At 43.3% G+C, this 23198-nt stretch overlaps 1 protein-coding gene across 2 annotated transcripts; it reads right to left on the bottom strand.

Annotated features, from left to right (window-relative positions):
* Window positions 1-1254: 1254 nt before the first annotated feature.
* Window positions 1255-22034, bottom strand: LOC311150121 (guanine nucleotide-binding protein G(s) subunit alpha-like). Of its 2 annotated transcripts, none has more exons than XM_084187413.1 (12): window positions 20679-22034; window positions 18759-18831; window positions 12743-12797; window positions 12433-12552; window positions 7857-7954; window positions 4945-4999; window positions 4662-4735; window positions 4424-4482; window positions 4018-4138; window positions 3666-3796; window positions 3361-3428; window positions 1255-3140 (listed from the first exon to the last, which is right to left on the bottom strand). In XM_084187413.1, exons 1-12 carry the CDS (start codon window positions 20815-20817, stop codon window positions 2994-2996), a joined length of 1140 nt encoding a protein of 379 aa, XP_084043539.1. In that variant the 5' UTR covers window positions 20818-22034; the 3' UTR covers window positions 1255-2993. The 2 variants fall into 2 exon arrangements, with proteins under 2 accessions (XP_084043539.1, XP_084043538.1); XM_084187412.1 differs by having other exon boundaries at window positions 3361-3446; window positions 20679-22027.
* Window positions 22035-23198: the final 1164 nt, after the last annotated feature.

The following is a 23198-nucleotide window of genomic DNA, read 5'->3' as shown; positions in this document are numbered from 1 at the left end:
GTTTGACCGGTTTATTTCCAGTCAGAATAGGTCAGACAGAAAATATGATATTGATAATAATCCTTATTACTTAACAGATGTAATCTGGTTCAACTATGAATGTTTGCTTGAACAACTGTAAATTATCATTCTTATGGAGACAGGGATGTATTATTCTGACATTAATGGGTTTGTCACCACTAGGTGGTAGAGCATTCAGCTGTCACCACTAGGTGGTACAGCATTCAGCTGTATACGAGGAACAAGAACATGGGGAGGGAAATTACATCTGTCATTTCAATCAAACCTTAAATTATGGAGGCCTCGATGTTCAATACCCATAAAACAGTGACACATGATAAGCTATTCTGATGTCACAGAGCATCACAGACTATGAACCCAGCCCTCACACAGTCACCAGGAATAGCAAGCAATGCCAATCATTCAGGCCATAGATAACAAATAATTATAGTTCTTGGGCCAACCAACCTGTAGATCTTGCTCAATATCATTGAGAATACTCTTATCCATCAAGTTACATAAGACACATACATTCTGCTCAGTTGTGTCATTGGCAGTTCTCTCCTCGTGTTCAGGAGCATGGCACTGAACAGTGTAATCATATCAAGGGACATTCATGTTGGGCTGAAGAAACCCTGTTTCCAGCAGCACTCCGCCCCTTTCATCACAATCCTACCTCCCCTTTCCTCTTACTTCCTTTGACCTTGGAACTGTTGACTCATACTTGAAGTCTTTTGCATCCCCATCTACATTCAATTACTGCAGTTTTTTATTCTCTTGTACTTCCCTAAGCTACACTCCTGACAAGAGAAAGACATTCATCAACAATTGTCATGGTGTAGGTCAAGATCACAATGTAAAGGGAAATACCCCAAAGATTCATGCTCTATTAACATTTACATAAACCACAACTGTTTGTATGTATACAAACAAGCTATGTGGTGAAGTAGAATGCCTGTGTCTGGATGAAATTAGAAAAGACATCGACTTGGATGGAAAACAGACTGACTGAATTGAATACAATCAAGATGCATGTTATAGATGAAATAAAAAGTAGAATTGAACTGATGGTAAAAGGTTATCTGTGAAAAGCAGTGAAGTAACAGTACAGGGCACTGGATGAGGAGATCAAGAGCTGTCTAAGTAAGTACAGTGGACATGACTCAAGACTGGCTAAAGACAGATGAATGAGATGTGGTTGTATCTGGTGTAGGTTTGTCCTTGTGGTTGTGATTGTGTGTAAGGACAGGCCTCTTGCTGTCTGCACCAAAAACCTTTATTTTGCAGAGCTCCTCTTCTGAAAGTAGAAACCCATGTATTTGATGTACATAGTAAATGAAAACTAGGGCACCGAAGTGAAAATGTAATACTGTACAGTCTGCCTCTGTTGTGCAACACTAGGAAGGACCCCAAAACAATACAACTTTTTGATTGTTGTTTTCTTTAGCAAAAGAAAAGATTCATGTAGAAACAAGCAATGTTTTGCATTTTGATATTTTTCATCACCCTTTACCTTAAAGCTAAAAATGAAATAGAAAATAGTAAATAAACACTCACCCTTCAAAATGTTGTTTACAGATGTCACTAATGAAACAAAACCTAATTGAAAAGGATTTAAGTTCTAGCAATACGCACACTATATCAAGTGTACAATTTGTGTCTTTGATTCTAATAAAATACTTTTAAAAATCCATATATATTTATCTTTCTTTTGGTATATGGATCCAAAAATAAACATTTAAATCATAAAGGGGAGTTGGGAGAGAGAAATAAAAATCCAAAGGAAACTGGTTAAGCTATACAGCACAGTATAACACCCACTTTAGCTCATTATACACGTACAGTCGTGATCAAGGCACAGGGATCTTCTATTTTTTCAATAAAAGTTGTACAAAATAATACATTTGACAGTCTGTACAAGAATAATAGTTCAGCAGTAAAGTAAAGACAGACATACAAATAGCCTTGGCAGGGAGGGGAGTGAAGGGTGGTGACCACATGAGTAAAGAATAGTGTCCCATTTAACATTATCTTCTTCCTCTTTTTTACATTTCAGGATTACCTTTTTCTTTAAAAACCAAACAAAGAGCATTGCCAGTAAAGTAACAGTGCAGGGTATGAGGTGAGGTTAAGAGAGTGGACAGGGAGGAGGGGTGATGAGCGAGAGAGCGAGAGAGCGAGAGAGAGAGAGGGGGGCACAATGGCACAACAGTCTACACAGACAAAACAACTGGAGACAGAAACAGGGCTGATCGGACTTCTCTTAACTTATATGGTATTGTATATGTTTTATGCACTCCGTTGAGTTCTGTGAATGTTGGCCTTTTTCCTCCCGCTGCTGTACCAACAAGGCAAAGTCATGTGACAATCCTGTGGGCGTCATGGTGTCCAAGCGCCACCAAATTGACATAGATATTCCCCTCCCCCCAAGCCCTGCCCACCACAATGATTCTCTGGTTAATTGTCAGTCATCAACGTTGCTCCTAGTAGGTATCTTGGCTGTGAAGTCATTGAAAGCACTGAGCCAGTCAATCTGTGGCTGCAGACAGTAAGCAGCTAAGACTGAGCTCGCCCAGTTCAGGACCATGCAGTCGAGTAAAAGCGTGTGTGTTCTTTTTCTGTATGCAAACAGTTATCGGAGGTTAAATTTGAGAGCAAGTGTGTCTAAGTGTGTTTCAACTGAGGGTGTGAAAGAAAGAGGGTCCGGTGTTATGTCAGCATGTACACGCTTGTGTGTGTGGTGAAATGGGTTCGAGTCCTGAGCACAGTGCTAAAGTGCAGTGGAGTTCAGCTGATCTTGCTTGGATGTATTCTGTGTTTTGCAGTATTTCAATACTCTTTCCAGGTTACGCTGTAGCTCTTTTGTCTAGTTTGACTTCAGGAGTCCCCAAGAGTACACCGAGTTAGGAGCAGGTCGACAGGGGTGGGTTTTAGGGGGGTCAGGGAGAGACCGGAAGGTGGAGGTTCAGAGTCTGTGTTGCAGCCCCCTCTCATCACAAGAGCTCGTACTGCCGAAGGTGCATCCGCTGAATGATGTCCCGACAGTCGTTGAAGACCCGGCGGATGTTTTCCGTGTCGACGGCACAGGTAAAATGGGGGTAACAATAGTGCCTGCCGTCTCCGCTGGCTGTGCTGATCCTCTGAAATCACACAGTGAAACACAATGAGACAAAGGAGTACTACCACCATCAGGACATCCTCCACTTGACTCAATAACAAATCTAACATTAAGACAATGCTAACTTATCCAATATGAGCAAGTCATCTCATTTGGCATATTTGGTTTTGATTGGATCCTATTTTGTAATCAACACCATAAGATTCTACATAACGGGAGACATTGTATTTTTCTGCACTTACTAGGAACTCATCTCGTATGAAGTACTTTGCCCTTGTGACGCGTGGATCCTCCCCTGGTTCTGGTGTTGCTATAGAATAGTGAGAGACTGATGATGAGTGTTATGATTGGATTCTAGTACACCATCACACATTGTCAGTGTCACTGATCGCTATGATGATTACTTATTAGCCACAGGATAGAACATTCAAGAGCCATCTACCGTGGCTAAAAGCAGAAGCACTGTGTGTGTGTGTCCCGCCATGTGTGTGTGTGCGCGCCGTGTGTGTGTACAGTAAAAATCCAGTCAAGTGTAACAACTTCTCACCATCATCCGGTGTGGTGTAGCGTGCAAACTCTGGGAAGTACTCTTCAATTTTTGATTTCCCAGCCAACACCTTCTCTGCTAGCAGGTCCTGTTTGTTGAGGAATAGGATGACAGAAATGGTCCGCAGCCACCTAAAGCGAAACACACACAGAGATGCTGGGTAAATACACTGTTAAAAAGCAGTCAGTGGTAATTTAGGGCTAGCAAATTGTAAATTATTATGATGAGAGCATTTCAATAAAACAAAGGAATAGAATAAAACTTCATTGATTCCATAAATGTTTGTGGGGAGGGTGTGTCATGGGGAGGGTGTGTCATGGGGAGGGGGTGTCATGGGTTGTGTTTGTGTCACCTGTTGTTCCAGATGTTCTTGAATAGATTCAGAGCCTCCTGCAAACGGTTGGTCTGATTATCCTCCCGGATCACCATGTTGTAGCTGCTACTGGCCACCACGAAAATAATGGCAGTTACATCTGTGGGGAAGACAGAGGGAGGAGGGACTCAGACGAACTGGTTTTGTAAAGCGCAATCAATGACACAGTCAAATGGCACTTATCTTTAGGGCTAAGGCCGAAACACACAGTAATGGCAGAAAAAGCAAAGGTGATAAAATACAGGAAACCTTTAGTGGAATGAGGCTATAGACTATGGAGGACCCATCCAGAACCCCAAAAAGGTATCTATAAATGAGATCTGAATTGTGTTTGTGAGTGATTCTCTATTGGGTTGGCCAGATCAAATGGAAAAACAAATGTTACCGTTAAAGCACTGGATCCATTTCCGACGTTCATCCCTTTGACCACCAACGTCAAACATGCTGTGGAAGAGATGTCAGTGAGACAAATATACCACACACTACGACCTTGTGGCAAAGTAATGAATCACATGTAAGCTGCACTGTATGGACTCATACACGTCTGAAGGGCTGAGTTGGAGGTTGCTCTTCAGGTATTGTACTAATAACCAAATGGGACGATAACCCTGGGTTATACTCACTGGAAATTGACTTTGTCCACCTGAAATCTGGTCTCGAAGATCCCAGAGGTGAGCACTCGGCATCTCAGTAGGTCCTGAGAGACGAGAGAGAAAGACGGGAGTCATTCATCTGTGTTATATTTCATCAATATTATGAAAGGAAGTTGATGATGGAGGACAGTAGGGGTGTGTCTCAAATGGAGGTCTTCGGCCAAAAGTAGTGCATTGTAGAGGGAATAGGGTGCCATTTGAGACGTATCCCTGGGCCTCTGATGATGGTGGCGTTGAGACCACGGAAACTCACCTGATCAGTAGGAGTGTAGTCACTTTGTTTCACAATGTCAATCTTGTCTAGAAAGCTGAGGAGAGAAAAAAAAAACATATTTAGAAGGATGACCAGGACAGGACAAAATGGCTGAATTCAGTCAGCAGGGGCAGTGAATGAGCATGATGGGGAGCTTGTCTGTGTGTGGACAGGAAAAGACCACTGAGCTCAATAAAATTATATACACCTGTGTTTCGCCAACTTTTTTGTAGCAGGGAGAGAGGGACTGACCTGCGGTAAGCCATCGCACCTTCCTCTTTGGAGGACCACTTAGTTTCTATCTAAGACTTGAGAACTGACTAAATCAGTGTCAGCTAACTAACTGAGCAGCCAGTTAGTAACATCCCAGGGACCAGTGTCGGTCCAGGAACCATAGGGTTGAGAGAAAGACCAACATAGACGTCATTGGTACAGGCACTTACAGCTGAGAGGAATGGCAACGGTTCTGGAGTCATACTGACTTTGAGACTAATGTCTAATTCCATGACATATACTGAGTATACCAAACATTAGGAACACCTTTCATAATATTGAGTTGCACCCATGCTGACTCCAATACTTCCCACAGTTGTGGGAAGCATTTGGCTGGATATCCTTTGCGTTGTGGACCATTCTTGATACACACAGGAAACTGTTGAGGGTGGGAAAACTCAGCAGCGTTGCAGTTCTTGACACAAACCAGTGCGCCTGGCACCTACCACCATACCCCTTTCAAAGGCACTTAAATCTTTTGTCTTGCCCATTCACCCTCTGAATGGCACACACACAATCCATGTCTCAATTGTCTCAAGGCTTAAAAATCCTTCTTTAACCTGTCTCCTCCCCTTCATCTACACTGATTGAAGTGGATTGAACAAGTGACATCAATAAGAGATCATAGCTTTCACCTGGATAGTCTGTCATGGGAAGAGCAGGAGTTCCTAATGTCTTACTCAGTGTAGTTTACAACTGTTTGACTTGGGTTTAAACAGTACCTACAGTATCTAATACAACTGAACGCCACAAACTGTACCAACAGTGCGTGACAGCTGAATGCCGGTCTCCCAAGCATACTGAACACAGAGGAATGCAGAGCCTCTGGATAACCAGGAATGTGACACGGAGGGGTGAAATGTGACAGGTCTAAGTACAGGTAAGACATGGCAGGAATGAGTCGGCACTCACTGGGAGAGACAAAGGGACTAGGAGAAACACACAGAGAGATTATGTGTGTGTGTGTGTGTATGCGCATTTACCATTCTTTGTTATGGCAACAAAAATGTCCATAGATAACTATGCAGACTCCAGAAGAACACAGGTGGGGAGATTAACTCTTACTCTTTCCTTTCCTACATGTTACTGAAGAATGTTGTAAAAGTTATAACTGTAAGCTCTAATTCCACAAGGGTTCACACTCACAAACCTGACCTAGCCCATCAGCCTGAACCCAAACAGACATCTCTAAATTAGACTCTGGCACTGGGAGATTGAATGAGTGAATTAGAGTGAGTGGGAAGGGGAGAGAGAGAGTGGGAGGGTGATAGAGCTTGAGGTAGGAAAGGCGTAGAGAGAGATGGAAGAAGGAGGGAGGGGGATTGGTAGGAAGGAAAGGGCGAGAAAGACAGAAAGTATGTGCATATGTGTGTGAAAGAGAGTGAGAGAGGGGGAAAGAGAAAGAGTAGTCTGACATTACAGAGCAGATTCAAAAATAGCTCCCTAGTGCCCTGGCCTCCAGCATGGTTGCCATGGAGACAAAACCACAGGCTCTATAAATAGACTATCAGCTCAAAATGTTGTGTGACTGGAGTAGGGCCTGAGAAGGAGAGGAAGAAAAACAGAGAGGGAAAACGAGAGAAGAAATGAGAGGGAGCAAGAGATTGAGAAAGATGGACTGGGAGAGAGGAAGTGGGAGAGAGAGAGAGAGAGAGAGAGAGAGAGAGAGAGAGAGCAGGAGCGGGAGAGAGGTATTGAGAGAGGGAGTGGGAAAGAGTGAGAGAGAGGGAGGGAACAAAAGACTGGACTGGCCCATCTCAACCACCTGAAGGGGTTGTCCTAGACTTAAGTAACACAATCAAATACACAGCACTCTTCAAACATTAGCACAAAATTAATTTTTGATACAATCAGCTCAAATCAAACACCACGATAACAAATTTAACTCTGAGGCGCCAGTCACTGTGGTTTAGCGGTGTACTTCCCCCTCCTCCCCTGTTCCCCTCCAACCGCTGGTGAAATCTCCCTCTCTCTCTTTTTATGACTCAGGACCTGCCATTTTTGGTCCCTGTCGCTGCAAATATCCTACATCACAGATGCGGAGCCACACAACAGCTGGAAAAGAAAGCAGAGGACGAGGACGAGAAGGAGAGGAAGAGAACACGTGTGAGAGAGTACGAGGGAGAGCGTGCCAGAGCGAGAAAGAGAGCGAGAGAAAGAGAGAGGGGCAGAGAGAGACACATAGCCAGAGGTGGCAGTGTTGATGCAGAAAGCTCTGGTGATGTCATACTGTGGTGTGTGCGCACTGAGACATGATGAGGAGCTGTGGAGTAAGAGTATGAGCTCAAGATGACTTCCATGACACAGAGCTCAGCTACCACACATCATTTTTCAGGCAGAATACTTGCCTGTTGTCATTGAAAATCAGAATGGTCTCTCAAGGAAATAGCTTTTTACAATAAAGTTTTGATGAAATTAAATACATTTTAGATTTGGGGTTTACAAACTTTAGTTGGCATTTTATCAGCCTGCTAAATCTGAGCATGCCAGCCTTGAACTACGGTCCCATACTGTCCTATACGTGCCCCTAGTCATTGGCTTAGTGTGTTTGTTTTCAACAATGCAGGCCTGTACAAGGGCATTGTAGCTACTCAAGACGGTTGGTCCCCTCTCGGCGGTGCAGTGCAGTGCATACTTACTACTGTGCACAGTCGATCAGCTGGTACTCATTGGATCTCTCAAAACACACCCTCACGCCCTCATCCTGCCAGAGAGTCTTTGCATTTTCATAAAACTCCTGAGAGAGTGAGCGATATAGGGAGAGAGGAAGAGAGAGTGAGCGATATAGGGAGAGAGGAAGAGAGAGTGAGCGATATAGGGAGAGAGGAAGAGAGAGTGAGCGATATAGGGAGAGAGGAAGAGAGAGTGAGCGATATAGGGAGAGAGGAAGAGAGAGTGAGCGATATAGGGAGAGAGGAAGAGAGAGTGAGCGATATAGGGAGAGAGGAAGAGAGAGTGAGCGATATAGGGAGAGAGGAAGAGAGAGTGAGCGATATAGGGAGAGAGGAAGAGAGAGTGAGCGATATAGGGAGAGAGGAAGAGAGAGTGAGCGAAAGAAAGAGGGGAAGTGGAAGAGAGAAAGATGAAGTGATTAATTCACATGGCACAATAGTACAATAACAATACATAGACTAAATGAAAGCAAGTAGAAAAGGAGGACACTGTCCATCATCCATGTTCTGCTTGAGGGCACTGCGATGTGTGGCATCTTTTTTACATTCCAATGGGGCAGCACACCTATTAGGGATCTGGCATTTATTGACAGGAGAACAGGTTTTGTGGCCAGTGAGGGTAACTGCCAAGGGGAGTTTCAATATAGGAAAAACAAAGTGGCATGGTCAGGCTGTTGAAATGACAGATTATTTAAGGCACAAAGTAAAAACATAGTGGCAGGTCAGGCCATTGAAATAACAAGGCATGTTTTTACAACCCTTTCAACATTTCCTTTAATGAGGAGAAATAAAGATGACATATGGTCGACAGGCTAGGGAGGGTCAGTTGACTCATAATCATGTCAAAATCCCATTTAATATTGAATTAATCATATTTCATTAAATTGATTTAGCAAACAAAAGCTGTGCAGGTGTAAACATTCGAGTCAACTGTTATATCTAAAGGCCAATCTGTTACTTCCTTGTTTGATAGCTGTTGCATAAGGTGGGAATGTCCACATAGCTTATTAAGGACCAGAGTGACCACCCCATGGACAACATTCAGAGGGCTAAAAGGCACATAGAAAGGTAGATAGTCTCATCATCTCCCTCCATTGTCTTCCATTTGGACCATGGAACAAGAAACCCTGTTATGTATAAAACAACATCTTCTGGACAACTGGACCTTTGTGGAACAATGCGTCTGCATACACTTGCATAACATTTAGGTTCGCTGCCCGATATATTTGTCCCACCGTTTGGCTGGCTTGGGTTACTTGAAGAGTTATAAAAAATCCCTGCATCCACTCCATAAAAGAGCACTCATCATGTGTCTTAGTAACAGAGTCCTCCTTTATCATCAGTCATGTGCTTAAGAAAAAAAGAAAAACTCCTCTCTAGGAACTGCTTATTGCATTACAGCAGCCGACCCAGAATCCTTTGGGGCTACAACTCAATGCTATATTGTTTCTCTCTGCTCACTGGCTTGTCTGTATTGCTGATCTTAGTTTTTTCCATAATCATTTCCATTTCATTGGTATGGCCTTTTTTCAAATACACAAAGGTTTGTGTTGTTTTGCTAAGAATACCACAGGGAGTTTGATCTTGCTTTAAGTATTTTTTTTTTTAAAGCAACTGGTTGTTTTTTCCTGGTTAATAAACAACCATCTATAACGTTCTGCACAAAATGCGTCTGAATGGGAATGTCCCCTTTAGCGTTCGAACTCTATGGTCAACACTACTACAAAAGCGTAATGTAGCCAGAGACGGGATAAGGAAGTGAGGTCCCTAGTAACTTTGAATTTGAGAACATTTACATTTTAGTGGCGTTAGAAAAACAACCTATAAAGCAGAGGTCAGCAACAGGGCAAAACCATTCTAAATCAGTCGATTAATCAACAGTCTGAAAATAAGACCCATACCACAACAAAACAACACATTTAAACATGAAATGAACTGGAAGTGAACAGCCCAGACAGTAGATACCCATACAAACTTCCCCCACCTCTAGCCACCCTCATCCTTTTCCTCACCCTCTCTTTTTTCTATCTGTACTCTGAGATTAGGTGACCAGTAGAACCGGTTCCCTCTCAGCCCTGGGGGGTGCCAGAGAGGAAGGAGGGAGGGAGAGAGGCTTTGCCAACAGTGTTACACTGTCTGACCTTAGAGTCATTCAACTCTCCTCCATCAGGAACGAAATCACAGACATTCAAACACCACAGAGCAAGGCAGCAGTCAATCACATCCCTTTCACACGTAGGCCTACACACCCAAACTAAGAGAGAGATATGTTATGGCAGGTGTTCTAGGCCCAGAAGAAGGACTTCAATGACAGTCTATGGCGCAATGGTAGGGACGCAACCATTCAACTGTAATAGGTCATTTTCTAATCAGCCAAAGACTCATAAAGGGGATCTAAATTAAAGCGTAATAACAGCTAAATAGATGCAAAGCATTAACCTATCGGTTGTTTTCATTTTGTTGAGTGACAACATGTTGTCTGTCCTAGAGATAAGTCAAACTCACTATGGTGCACACTATGGGCCCTATTCAATCAAAACCGTTAACAAGGTTTCTGTGATCAATATAAAACAAAGTTCTCAAATGCACTTATAAACCCATTATAAAATTCAATGGATTATGTTTATCCAGAAACCTGGTACCTGCTTAGCTTGAATAGAGTCCTATGTCCCTCCCAGCCAAGTCCTAACAGCCTGACGACTACCAGCAAGCACTCTGTTGTTCAGGTGGGCATCCCAGTGTGACACTGACACAGACACATGTGGGTCCCAGAGAGAGGTATTTAGGGGTGTTATAGGCACAATCAGTGTCAACCAGTGGTACTCAGAGACCTCCAGGCCTTCCCTCAGGGCAGTCAATTAGCTAACAGGCATCGCATCAAGGCCCTACCCGCTAATTACTATAGTACCATGAGGCTGGCACCTGCAACAGGGACTACTGGATGGGCATTCCTATGGGAACATACACATACAGTGCCTTTGGAAAGTATTCAGACCCCTTGACTTATTCCTTATTCTAAAATGGATTAAATATTGTATTTTTCTCAGCAGTCTACACACAATACCCCATAAAGACAAAGTGAAAACTGGTTTTTAGATTTTTATGCAGATTTATAAAAAATAGAAAACAGAAATACCTTATTTACATAAGTATTCAGACCCTTTGCTAGAGACTCAAAATTGAGCTCAGGTGCATCCTGTTTCCATTGATCATCCTTGAGATGTTTCTACAACTTCATTGGAGTCCACCTGTGGTAAATTCAATTGATTGGACATGATTTGGAAAGGTACACACCTGTCTATATAAGGTCCCACAGTTGACAGTGCATGTCAGAGCAAAAACCAAGCCATGAGGTCGAAGGAATTGTCCGTAGAGCTCCAAGACAAGATTGTGTCGAGGCACAGATCTGGGGAAGGGTACCATTTCTGCAGCATTGAAGGTCTCCAAGAACACAATGGCCTCCATCCTTCTTAAGTGGAAGACGTTTGGAACCGCCAAGACTCTTCCTAGAGCTGGCCGCCCGGCCAAACTGAGCAATCGGGGGAGAAGGGCCTTGGTCAGGGAGGTGACCAAGAACCCGATAGTCACTCTGATAGAGCTCTAGAGTTACTCTGTGGAGATGGGAGAACCTTCCAGAAGGACAACCATCTCTGCAGCACTCCACCAATCAGGCCTTTATGGTAGAGTGGCCGAATGGAAGCCACTCCTCAGTAAAAGGCACATGACAGCCCGCTTGGAGTTTGCCAAAAGGCACCAAGCTTGTAGCGTCATACCCAAGAAGACTTGAGGCTGTAATTGCTGCCAAAGGTGCTTCAACAAAGTACTGAGTAAAGGGTCTGAATACTTGTTTTTTTTTTATATACATTAGCAAAAATTTATAAAAACCTGTTTTTGCTTTGTCATTATGGGGTATTGTGTGTAGATTGATGAGGAAGAAAAACAATTTAATCAATTTTAGAATAAGGCTGTAATGTAACAAAATGTGGAAAAAGTCAAGGGGTCTGAATACTTTCCGAATGCACTGTATGCTCACTCACACAGGCGTGTACATACATTAGAGCCCGACAGATATATTGGTTCACTGATATTATCGGCCGATATTGGCACAGCTAGCACTGTGATGCAGTGCCTTAGACCACTGCGCCACTCAGGAGAGATCAGTATCGCTAGATCAGTATCGGCCGATAATTCAACCGATAACCGATATTCAATAAATACGATGAAAAAAAGGGAATCTCGTGCTTATTTGAACACTTGCGGCCATTCTCAAGATGTATCATTAATTTCACAATGTAAGAAATCAACATTTGAAGCATATTTTTCTTGGTCAATTGCTGTTTTGGATGGCAATTTCTGAAAATTCAGTGTGTAAAAATTTAACTTGTTCATTTCCTCTGCGTAAAACAGTATATTGGCAGATATAGTTATCGGTAAGTTTTGTCCCCCCAAAAATCATATTGATCGGGCTCCAACATACGTTCATGCAAAAACAATATCTATCTATAATGATCTGTGTGTTTGGTAGAAACATTGTCATACTCACAGACGTGAATTCAAAGTCCTTCTGATTGACTAGGTTGAGGACGTATTCGATTCGGTGTTGGTTGTGTTGACTGGCGAGCTGAACGGGAGGCGTCAGTGTACTCATAGCTGCTACTACGGTCTAAAGAGTGACACAAACACACACAATCAATACAGATCAAGTGACAACACAGGATTGTCTTGGGGTCTCTTATATTCAATAATCAATGCTAAAATATTCATGATTCATGCTTAGCTGTTTAGATTTTTTTATTCTACCTAGTACCCACCCACAGAGATATGAACTACAAAGATTCAAACCGAAAACTTACCTCAATAGCTTCTTTAATATTATTCTTGATATCGTGAATTTTCTGCTTCTTCTCTCTGCAAAAACATAAAAGCTCAATCATCCATGTTGGAAAAAATTTGAAATATCATTGTCATACACTACAGATATGCTGATGAAACAGCAAACAAAAAACAAACATGTATGTAGATAAGTCCATCAACAGCTGGCATACCTGCACAATATCATTCCTTCTGACACACACATCCTCAACTATGTGAAACTCATATCTTGAACAGGTCCCAGTCTCCCAGTGCCTACATTGGACTCTAATGAAAATGCTATACCTGCTACTATAACTACAAATGATCAGATGTCAAACATCACCCCACTTTTAAGAGCAGTAACTGAGCTGCAACAACCCATCAGTAGACTGTTACTACTACAGTATCAGCTATCAAGTCAAGTGCAATGAAGTTTAACAAGCAAAGGTGTGGTGCATCAAACTGTAGGCTACGGGAAGCAACAGTGAGGGTCCTCCAACTGTCTTAGAATCTTTTTTCTGATTCAGATGATGCAAAGAGGGATGTATTTTGTAGCGGGAAACATTTCATTATACGACTAAGTTGGGCACTGCCACTGATGTTTAGTTTATCCCAAGAACACAAACTGCATTCAAGTAGAGTAAGAGAGAGAATATGTGACAGAGAATGAGGTACATCAACAGAAAGAGAGAGAGAGAGAAGGAGAAAGAAAGAGAGAAAAGGGGAGAAAGAGAGAATAGACAACAGCCAGCAGGAGGGCCTGTATCCCACACTGACACACCCTCTTGTTTATTGACCCTGGGGGGTAGATTGAGAAGGCCCGTTTACATTTTCAACATGATAGTCATTTTTAAAAATCACATGGTTCTTACAAAGTAGTGTGTGTGCGCACTTGTATGTGACTGTGTGTGTGTATATTATGTGTGTGTGTGGAGAGAGAGAAAATAGGCAATTACTAGATAGAAGGAGAAAGCATGTGTGTGTATATACACATCCTTGTCTATCTTTATCTAAGAACACACTAAAAAATATAAAATATAAACAAAATATACTTGGTCCAGTGTTTCACAAAGGCCTGGAACATTATCAATGGAAGTTACTGAATGCAAAAACATCATAGGGAATCTACCAAACACCTCCAACAATTCCTTATATTCATTTTCCTTGTACAGTATCTGTTCCTCCAGGACTGACTACAAAACATTGGAGAGAAGTCACAGACACACTGCCCTGCACTGTATCCATTTGCAAATGCCATAGAAATACAATCCATAAGTTTAAGTGATATACAGTACAGCTACGTTTTCACACAGACACAACCAACTAATCAATGAATGTCTGAAATGTCTAGGATGTGACCAAGTGATGAACTGAGCATATTCACACATACAAGATAGAGAGCTGCAGTTGTAAATGTTGTGGAGTCACGAGATAAGGCACCCAGCAGCGTGTGACCTAGGTGCTGATTTGCTCATCTAACCCAAGCCACTCACACCACACCAGTGCCTTAACCTCCAAACCTAACCCCACAAACTTGGGATTAAACCCCAACCCACCAATGCACAGATTCCTGGACCCACAACAGTTTCGGGTCTAAACCTGCAACCAACCTACTCACCTGGACCTAAACCTCCACCAACCAACGCACCAGGGCCTTGGAGCACCCGTCACCAACCAACGCACCAGGGCCTTGAAGCACCCGTCACCAACCAACGCACAGGGCCTTGAAGCACCAGTCACCAACCAACGCACTAGGGCCTTGGAGCACCCGTCACCAACCAACGCACCAGGGCCTTGGAGCACCTGTCACCAACCAACGCACCAGGGCCTTGAAGCACCAGTCACCAACCAACGCACTAGGGCCTTGGAGCACCCGTCACCAACCAACGTACCAGGGCCTTGAAGCACCAGTCACCAACCAACGCACCAGGGCGAATGAAGAAAAATGAAGAATGGCGCCGGAGAAGATGGCTGCCGTTTTACAGCCCTCTTACCAATTGTACTATTATGTGTGTTTTTCCGCGTTATTTGTTATTTATTTTGTACATAATGTTTCTGCCATCGTCTCTTATAACCAAAAAGAGCTTCTGGATATCAGGACAGCGATTACTCACCTCGTATTGGACGAATCATTTTTCTTCAACGAGGCGGCCGCGAAGGATATCCTACAGACACCCGACAAGGCCCAAATCCCCGTCATTCGCATGAGGAAGAGACGGAGATATCGTGGACGTAGGTCGGGGTGCCTTGTAAGGATTCGACGGCGAGCGAGTAAACTGCCGCTCCCATCAATCCTATTAGCCAATCTTCAATCATTGGAAAATAAATTGGATGACCTAAGATTACGTTTATCCTACCAACGGGACATTAAAAACTGTAATATCTTATGTTTCACCGAGTCATGGCTGAACGACGACATGGATAACATACAGCTAGCGGGCTATACGCTACATCGGCAGGATAGAACGGCTGACTCCGGTAAGACAAGGGGTGGCGGTCTGTGTATATTTGTAAACAACAGCTGGTGCACAAAATCAAATACTAAGGAAGTCTCAAGGTTTTGCTCGCCTGAGGTAGAGTATCTTATGATAAGCTGTAGACCACACTATTTACCAAGAGAGTTTTCATCTATATTTTTCATAGCTGTCTATTTACCACCACAAACCAATGCTGGCATTAAGATTGCACTGAATGAGCTGTATAAGGCCATAAGTCAACAGGAAAACGCTCATCCAGAGGCAGCGCTCCTAGTGGCCGGGGATTTAATGCAGGGAAACGTACATCCGTTCGACCTCATTTCTACCAGCATGTTAAATGTGCAACCAGAGGAAAAAAAACTCTAGACCACCTTTACTCCACACACAGAGACGCATACAAAGCTCTCCCTCGCCCTCCATTTGGCAAATCTGACCATAACTCTATCCTCCTGATTCATGCTTATAAGCAAAAACTAAAGCAGGAAGCACCAGTGACTCGGTTAATAAAAAAGTGGTCAGATGACGCAGATGCTAAGCTACAGGACTGTTTAGCTAGCACAGACTGGAACATGTTCCGGGATTCTTCAGATAGCATTGAGGAGTACACCACATCAGTCACTGGCTTCATCAATAAGTGCATCGATGATGTCGTCCCCACAGTGACCGTACGTACATACCCCAACCAGAAGCCATGGATTACAGGAAATATCCACACTGAGCTAAAGGGTAGAGCTGCCGCTTTCAAGGAGCGGGACTCTAACCCGGATGCTTATAATAAATCCCGCTATGCCCTCCGACGAACCATCAAACAGGCAAAGAGTCAATACAGGACTAAGATTGAATCGTACTACACCGGCTCTGACGCTCGTCGGATGTGGCAGGGCTTGAAAACTATTACAGACTACAAAGGGAAGCACAGCCGCGAGCTTCCCAGTGACACAAGCCTACCAGACGAGCTAAACCACTTCTATGCTCGCTTCGAGGCAAGCAACACTGAAGCATGCATGAGAGCACCAGCTGTTCTGGATGACTATGTGATCACGCTCTCCGTAGCCGATGTGAGTAAGACTTTTAAGCAGGTCAACATTCACAAGGCCGCAGGGCCAGACGGATTACCAGGACGTGTACTCCGAGCATGTGCTGACCAACTGGCAAGTGTCTTCACTGACATTTTCAACATGTCCCTGACTGAGTCTGTAATACCAACATGTTTCAAGCAGACCACCATAGTCCCTGTGCCCAAGGACACTAAGATAACCTGCCTAAATGACTACCGACCCGTAGCACTGACGTCTGTAGCCATGAAGTGCTTTGAAAGGCTGGTCATGGCTCACATCAACACCATTATCCCAGAAACCCTAGACCCACTCCAATTTGCATACCGCCCCAACAGATCCACAGATGACACAATCTCTATTGCACTCCACACTGCCCTTTCCCACCTGGACAAGAGGAACACCTACGTGAGAATGCTATTCATTGACTACAGCTCAGCATTCAAAACCATAGTGCCCTCAAAGCTCATCACTAAGCTAAGGATCCTGGGACTAAACACCTCCCTCTGCAACTGGATCCTGGACTTCCTGACGGGCCGCCCCCAGGTGGTAAGGGTAGGTAACAACACATCTGCCACACTGATCCTCAACACGGGGGCCCCTCAGGGGTGCGTGCTCAGTCCCCTCCTGTACTCCCTGTTCACCAATGACTGCATGGCCAGGCACGACTCCAACACCATCATTAAGTTTGCCGACGACACAACAGTGGTAGGCCTGATCACAGACAACGATGAGACAGCCTATAGGGAGGTCAGAGACCTGGCCGTGTGGTGCCAGGATAACAACCTCTCCCTCAACGTGACCAAGACAAAGGAGATGATTGTGGACTACAGGAAAAAAACGAGGATTGAGCACGCCTCCATTCTCATCGACGGGGCTGTAGTGGAACAGGTTGAGAGCTTCAAGTTCCTTGGTGTCCACATCACCAACGAACTATCATGGTCCAAACACACCACGACAGTCGTGAAGAGGGCACGACAAAGCCTATTCCCCCTCAGGAGATTGAAAAGATTCGGCATGGGTACTCAGATCCTCAAAAAATTCTACAGCTGCACCCTCGAGAGCATCCTGACTGGTTGCATCACCGCCTGGTATGGCAACTGCTTGGCCTCCGACCGCAAGGCACTACAGAGGGTAGTGCGTATGGCCCAGTACATCACTGGGGCAAAGCTTCCTGCCATCCAGGACCTCTATACCAGGCGGTGTCAGAGGAAGGCCCTCAAAATTGTCAAAGACTCCAGCCACCCTAGTCATAGACTGTTCTCTCTGCTACCGCACGGCAAGCGGTACCGGAGTGCCAAGTCTAGGTCCAAAAGACTTCTCAACAGCTTCTACCCCCAAGCCATAAGACTCCTGAACAGCTAATCATGGCTACCCGGACTATTTGCACTGCCCCCCCACCCCATCTTTTTACGCTGCTGCTACTCTGTTAATTATTTATGCATAGTCACTTTAACTCTACCCACATGTACATATTACTTCAACTACCTCAACTAGCCGGTGCCCCCGCACATTGACTCTGCACCGGTACCCCCCCTGTATATATAGCCTCCCTACTGTTATTTTATTTTACTTCTGCTCTTTCTTCTCAACACTTTTTTGTTGTTGTTTTATTTTACTTTTTTATTAAAAATAAATGCACTGTTGGTTAAGGGCTGTAAGTAAGCATTTCACTGTAATGTATGCACCTGTTGTATTCGGCACATGTGGCCAATAAAATGTGATTTGATTTGAACCAACGCACCTGGGCCTTGGAGCACCCGCCACCAACCAATGCACCAGGGCCTTGGAGCACCCGCCACCAACCAACGCACCAGGGCCTTGAAGCACCCGTCACCAACCAACACACCAGGGCCTTGAAGCACCCGTCACCAACCAACGCACCAGGGCCTTGAAGCACCAGTCACCAACCAACGTACCTGGGCCTTGAAGCACCAGTCACCAACCAACGTACCAGGGCCTTGAAGCACCAGTCACCAACCAATGCACCAGGGCCTTGAAGCACCCGTCACCAACCAATGCACCAGGGCCTTGGACTACCCATCACCAACCAATGCACCAGGGCATTGAAGCACCCATCACCAACCAATGCACCAGGGCCTTGAAGCACCAGTCACCAACCAATGAACTAGGGCCTTGAAGCACCAGGGTTTGAAGCCCACAAATGTCTTTACGTCAGTCCATGCAATCAGACTGATAATTCTTAAACCACAATCTAAGACTTCACAGTCAAAACTAGGCGAGACACCTAGACAGTACATTATAGTGGCTATTGAACTGAGGGATACCATCAACTGTAACTAGTCTCTCATGTGCTGTAGCACAGGTTAATCTAATGTGTGTGTTCTTCAATTCAGGTATTTCGAGACCAATACATTTTGGTTCCTTTGGCATTTTCCCCTATCACTCTGCTTGTAAAGTCTCAAACCCTGATCTATATTCGCAGTTGAAGAGCATAGTCTGGAGAAGGAAACGAGACTTACTCTGCATTGAAGCCATTCACATGGAGGATCCGCATCTGTTTCACTATGGTGCTCTTCCCTGACTCACCAGCCCCTGTGGGCGGGGGGAGGAGAGAGAGAGAGAGAGAGAGAGAGAGAGAGAGATGGTTAGAAATATTTCAGAGAGTACAGAGAAATGCGCTACCCTGACAGCCAACAGTTATGGCCATTTGGAATGTGATGCTCAGAAGTCATCTACAAAAAAGTAATTGTAAAGAGAGACACGTTCAAAGTGATAGTTCAGCACTTCAAACCTGTGAAATAAACATTAGGAAATATTCTAATTGAAATGAGTTATTATGCCACCTGACCGAGGTCTCATTCAGCACCAATAGAGGCCAGGATTTGGAGGAAGTTGCTGTTAACCTCTGATCTAGGGGGTCAGATCATAGTGAATGATAAGAGGCCTCTAGTGGCCAAAAGGCCGTTTTAGCATGGGCAGCGCCATTGAGGGCTTCCACCATTTTAATATGGTCAGCTGGGTGGGACTTCCAACTTCATTGGCTGATTCCTCCTGGTGTTCCTGTTGGAGTCATGTGCAACCAGGTCATCAAGAGGGATCAGCCAATACTGAAGAAGAAAATTGACTACTTCAAAATGGATATTGCCTCAATGGCCCTGCCCATGCCGTCAACGACGCCATAATGGCACGGATCCAATGGGTCAGATATAGTTTTATTTCCCAGTTGGTTAAGGTCAGGATTTAGGTTTGATAAACTGATGTGGTAAGGGGCATCTTCTACCTTGAGCTTGAGACCACCTGTGTCTGAGGCAAACAACTTACAATAGTGGGAGTTTGGGTGAATCCACACATACAGTAAGATGTAAATAAATGGGTGCAATATTAACCTGTTGAAATCTAATAATGCAATAGTATTACCAGCTTCACTTGACTGTGTTGGCTCTGATATTGTCTTTTCACACCGTTCTTTCCAGCACGGTTCTCGTGGTGGATGCATAACTAGGCTAGCCCAGTACAGCTTGGTTTGAACCTATAGTGTGAATAATGCATAAAGGTGTCAACTATACTCAATCTCATTTGTCAAATCAAATAGAGTCATGACTGTAATGATGAAAGTGAAAATCTTCTTTCCCATAGCAGTGATCTCAAATGTTATGAGCTTTATCATGGTTGGTTCATGGTCTGATGTCTCTCCATAAACACTGTCCAACAAAATTCTTACTCACAAATAGGCCAACATCTGAAAACTTGCCAATGGCACACACACAAAAAACGTGTCATATCATATAAAAGTGCAAAGAGCATAGTGCTATATCTAAAGCAGCATGTTTTTGTTATGGTTAAATGTGAATTCTGTTCCGCTTTCTTTAGTTACCACAACTTCCTCTTCAACAGAAATACCGGTATGTCATTCAATACAGTAGGCGTCAGGCAAATTCTAATAAAATATTATAATTTAGAGAGGACATTTTGACTGCTTTTACATGATAACCGTACCATGAGAGTACAGAAGTTTCAGTGGTAGAAATGTTCAACGTTCATTAACTCACACATAGGCCCACCTTGAAATACACAGGCCTATGAATTTTAAAGTTGTCAAGCAGCTAGTAGTTCTGAAAACAAACCCACAACACAAATGTTGAGCCTCAACACCCATGTTTGATATAGATTAGGCACCGAGCTGTTACAATAACAATGTAGCAATAAGTAGGCTTCAATTATGTTAGAGAATCAAGTCTAACTGATGCCCAACGTAAACATCATAGCAGCAACCATGTCACATATGAAAAAGTTAAATGAGACTAGAGTGTAACAGGAAGGCCTACAGAGACAACAATATCCTATATCACAACATCAAATAGCATGCAATGTACAAATAGAAACAATGTTGCCAATGAGGCCTTGTCTACAACACATCAGATTGCCTTCTACAAACTTACCCAAAAGTAGTAGCCTGTGAGTTGCTCTATATATCTGTTTGTCCTTCTGAAGTTGTTTCTCTATCTTTTTGTTTGCTTCTCTTTGTGACTTCTCCTCATTTCGCTGATCTTCAGTCTTGCTGTTGCCCAAACAACCCATCTTCCCGCAAGAAATAGGGTCCAGGGGAGGGGAATGTGAAAAAATAAATAAACAAACTATTCTAAATCCCTCGGTTGACCCACGGAATTGAGAATAATATTAACGACATGTATACGGTCTGTTGTTTAGTGTTACGTCGAACTAATGTGTTTTAAAACGTTGTCCTACTGCGTTTGTAATTATGTGTACATAATGCGTATTTTCAGTAGATCTTGCTGTCAGAGGGTAGGAGACCGTTGATGACGACACCCAGGCCGCCCTCTCACTTGGTCAATTATGTTAGGCTTTTCCTTCTTCACATATAGTTTTTATATACCGATATTGATGACCATCCACAGTTTTAAAGGTTGATTGAGGCTTTTACCTCTTTCACATTCAATTGAGGAGTGGATAAATAGCCTATTTTCATCTCACGAACAGCCCGGATCTCACGTCTCACTGTTGCCTGTGACAGAGACCCAAACTCGGCATGACACAAAAACTCGGCTGTAAAATGACATGGATCTTTTTGACAAAAGTTATAATAAACATCTCTTTGGAAAATAGTGTATTTCCTTAAAACGGCCTTTCTCTACGCGTAGCCTTTTGAGATACTGGAGAAATAAAACAATATTATGGCTACACTTAACGAACTACATGTGTAATATTTTCATTGCTTCCGTATTCATTTAACTCCTTTTATATCCATAAGATGATCCTCGATCTAAACTGTGAGTCCGATTTTCATTTTAGATCCCCGAAATAATTGAATTTTCCTGATTGTCCCCCGTTTCTGTGATGGCTGTTCCTTGCTGTTTTTTCTCAATCCAAAGGGCCTTCTCTGTCTTTTCTTTTGTTGCTGAAATGTGTACCCCTACTCACATCAACAAGGCTCCTAATAGCGCTTTGATAGTCCCCAACACATTCTTAAATGGGTTCTGATTCTTCTAAACATGAAGAAAATACGAAAATCCTTCGAATGTTTCCAGTTTCTTGCAGGTATAGCCCGCTTGTCAGTCTCAGTTTTATATTCCTTTTGAATTCGAATGGTAGGTAGAGCTTACATGTGCATATACATTCATAAATATAACGCGGATTGTAATAACACATTCCACTATGACGGCAGTTCCCTCCTGGGCTGGTCGTGGAAGATTAAACACGGGAATAACCAATTCTTGAAGGTATTATTTTTCCCTTTTTCTCCGGGAATAGTACATTGAGACAGACAGCGCTGAAGAGATGGGGTGGGGCAAACAGCGCTCATTGAACTCTGGGAAGGACCAGAGCTTCATCACATGATTGTACAGAACGTCAGCATGGCGAAATTCTGCGGAGAAAACGGCGCCCTCTTCAATGAAACGACAGATTGGGACCCTCAACACCGGGGCCCTTTCCATTTTCCGATGTTTTGACGCGCAGTGGCACTATATTACCCAATTGATTATAGAATATATGTTCCCAATCGTTATTATTATTATTATTTTATGTTTTCTCATCTCATGGGCAAACAGGTTTGTTTATGCTCCAAAGACATAGGACTAGGTTGGTAGTCATTTTTGGTACTGAGTTGACAGGGGTGTTTTTTCAATTGGGAATTATAATGTATAATTTATTTCTGGACTGGAAATTAAAAGGAATGCTCTGAGCCCTGATAAATCCCTTACAGTCTACATATGTAAATCCAGGGGTTACATAGGCTGAGTTCTGCCACTTCAGAGTGGAACTCTATAATTATAATTCTGAATTATAATCCCAATTTTATTCTAATCCCAACTGTATGCTGTGATGGAATACAGCGTAGTCTACATTTGGGATAGAACATTTGTCCAATTTGGGTGACATTCTTACCCACATGACAAAGCCTTTCACTGACACCCCTCTGCCACAATGTAAATCTTTATCATGTCAGATCTCCAAATCTGAATGTGAATCATGATTTCTATTATGAACAAATTTAATGGGCTGTATTTGGATATCCAAAGGGACTCTTGTGTGTGTCACTGTCATTGTTTGGATTGCTTTATTTAATATCTTCCTGGAATTCCATTTGGACAGTTCTCTGTATATAGACTGTCATCAAATATTTCCCTGTCCATATTCTCAGTTTTGACTCAAAATCTCAGCATATTTAGTTTCATCATCCCCAGTGGTTTCAAAGGTATTTGAATGTGATGCTCTAGTATGTTTTATGCTCTAGAGATGTATTGGTGTTCACATTCATGAACAGCTCATGACTTCTATGCCATGGTCTCCCTGCATTGTGATAATGTGTAGCCTAGAGATCTGTGATGGGTTTAGCCTCTATTGCTGTCACATCTTCTGGGCACTAGATGGCAGTAAACACGTGGTTATAAACTAGGTATACTACCATACACTTTACTAGTTTTCAGGCTTTATTGTAC

The sequence above is a fragment of the Coregonus lavaretus genome, assembly GCF_964263955.1.
Source record: "Coregonus lavaretus genome assembly, chromosome: 22".
NCBI lineage: Eukaryota > Metazoa > Chordata > Actinopteri > Salmoniformes > Salmonidae > Coregonus > Coregonus lavaretus.
The sequence above is the reverse complement of the archived record's forward strand: the minus strand, read 5'-3'. Positions and strand labels throughout refer to the sequence as shown.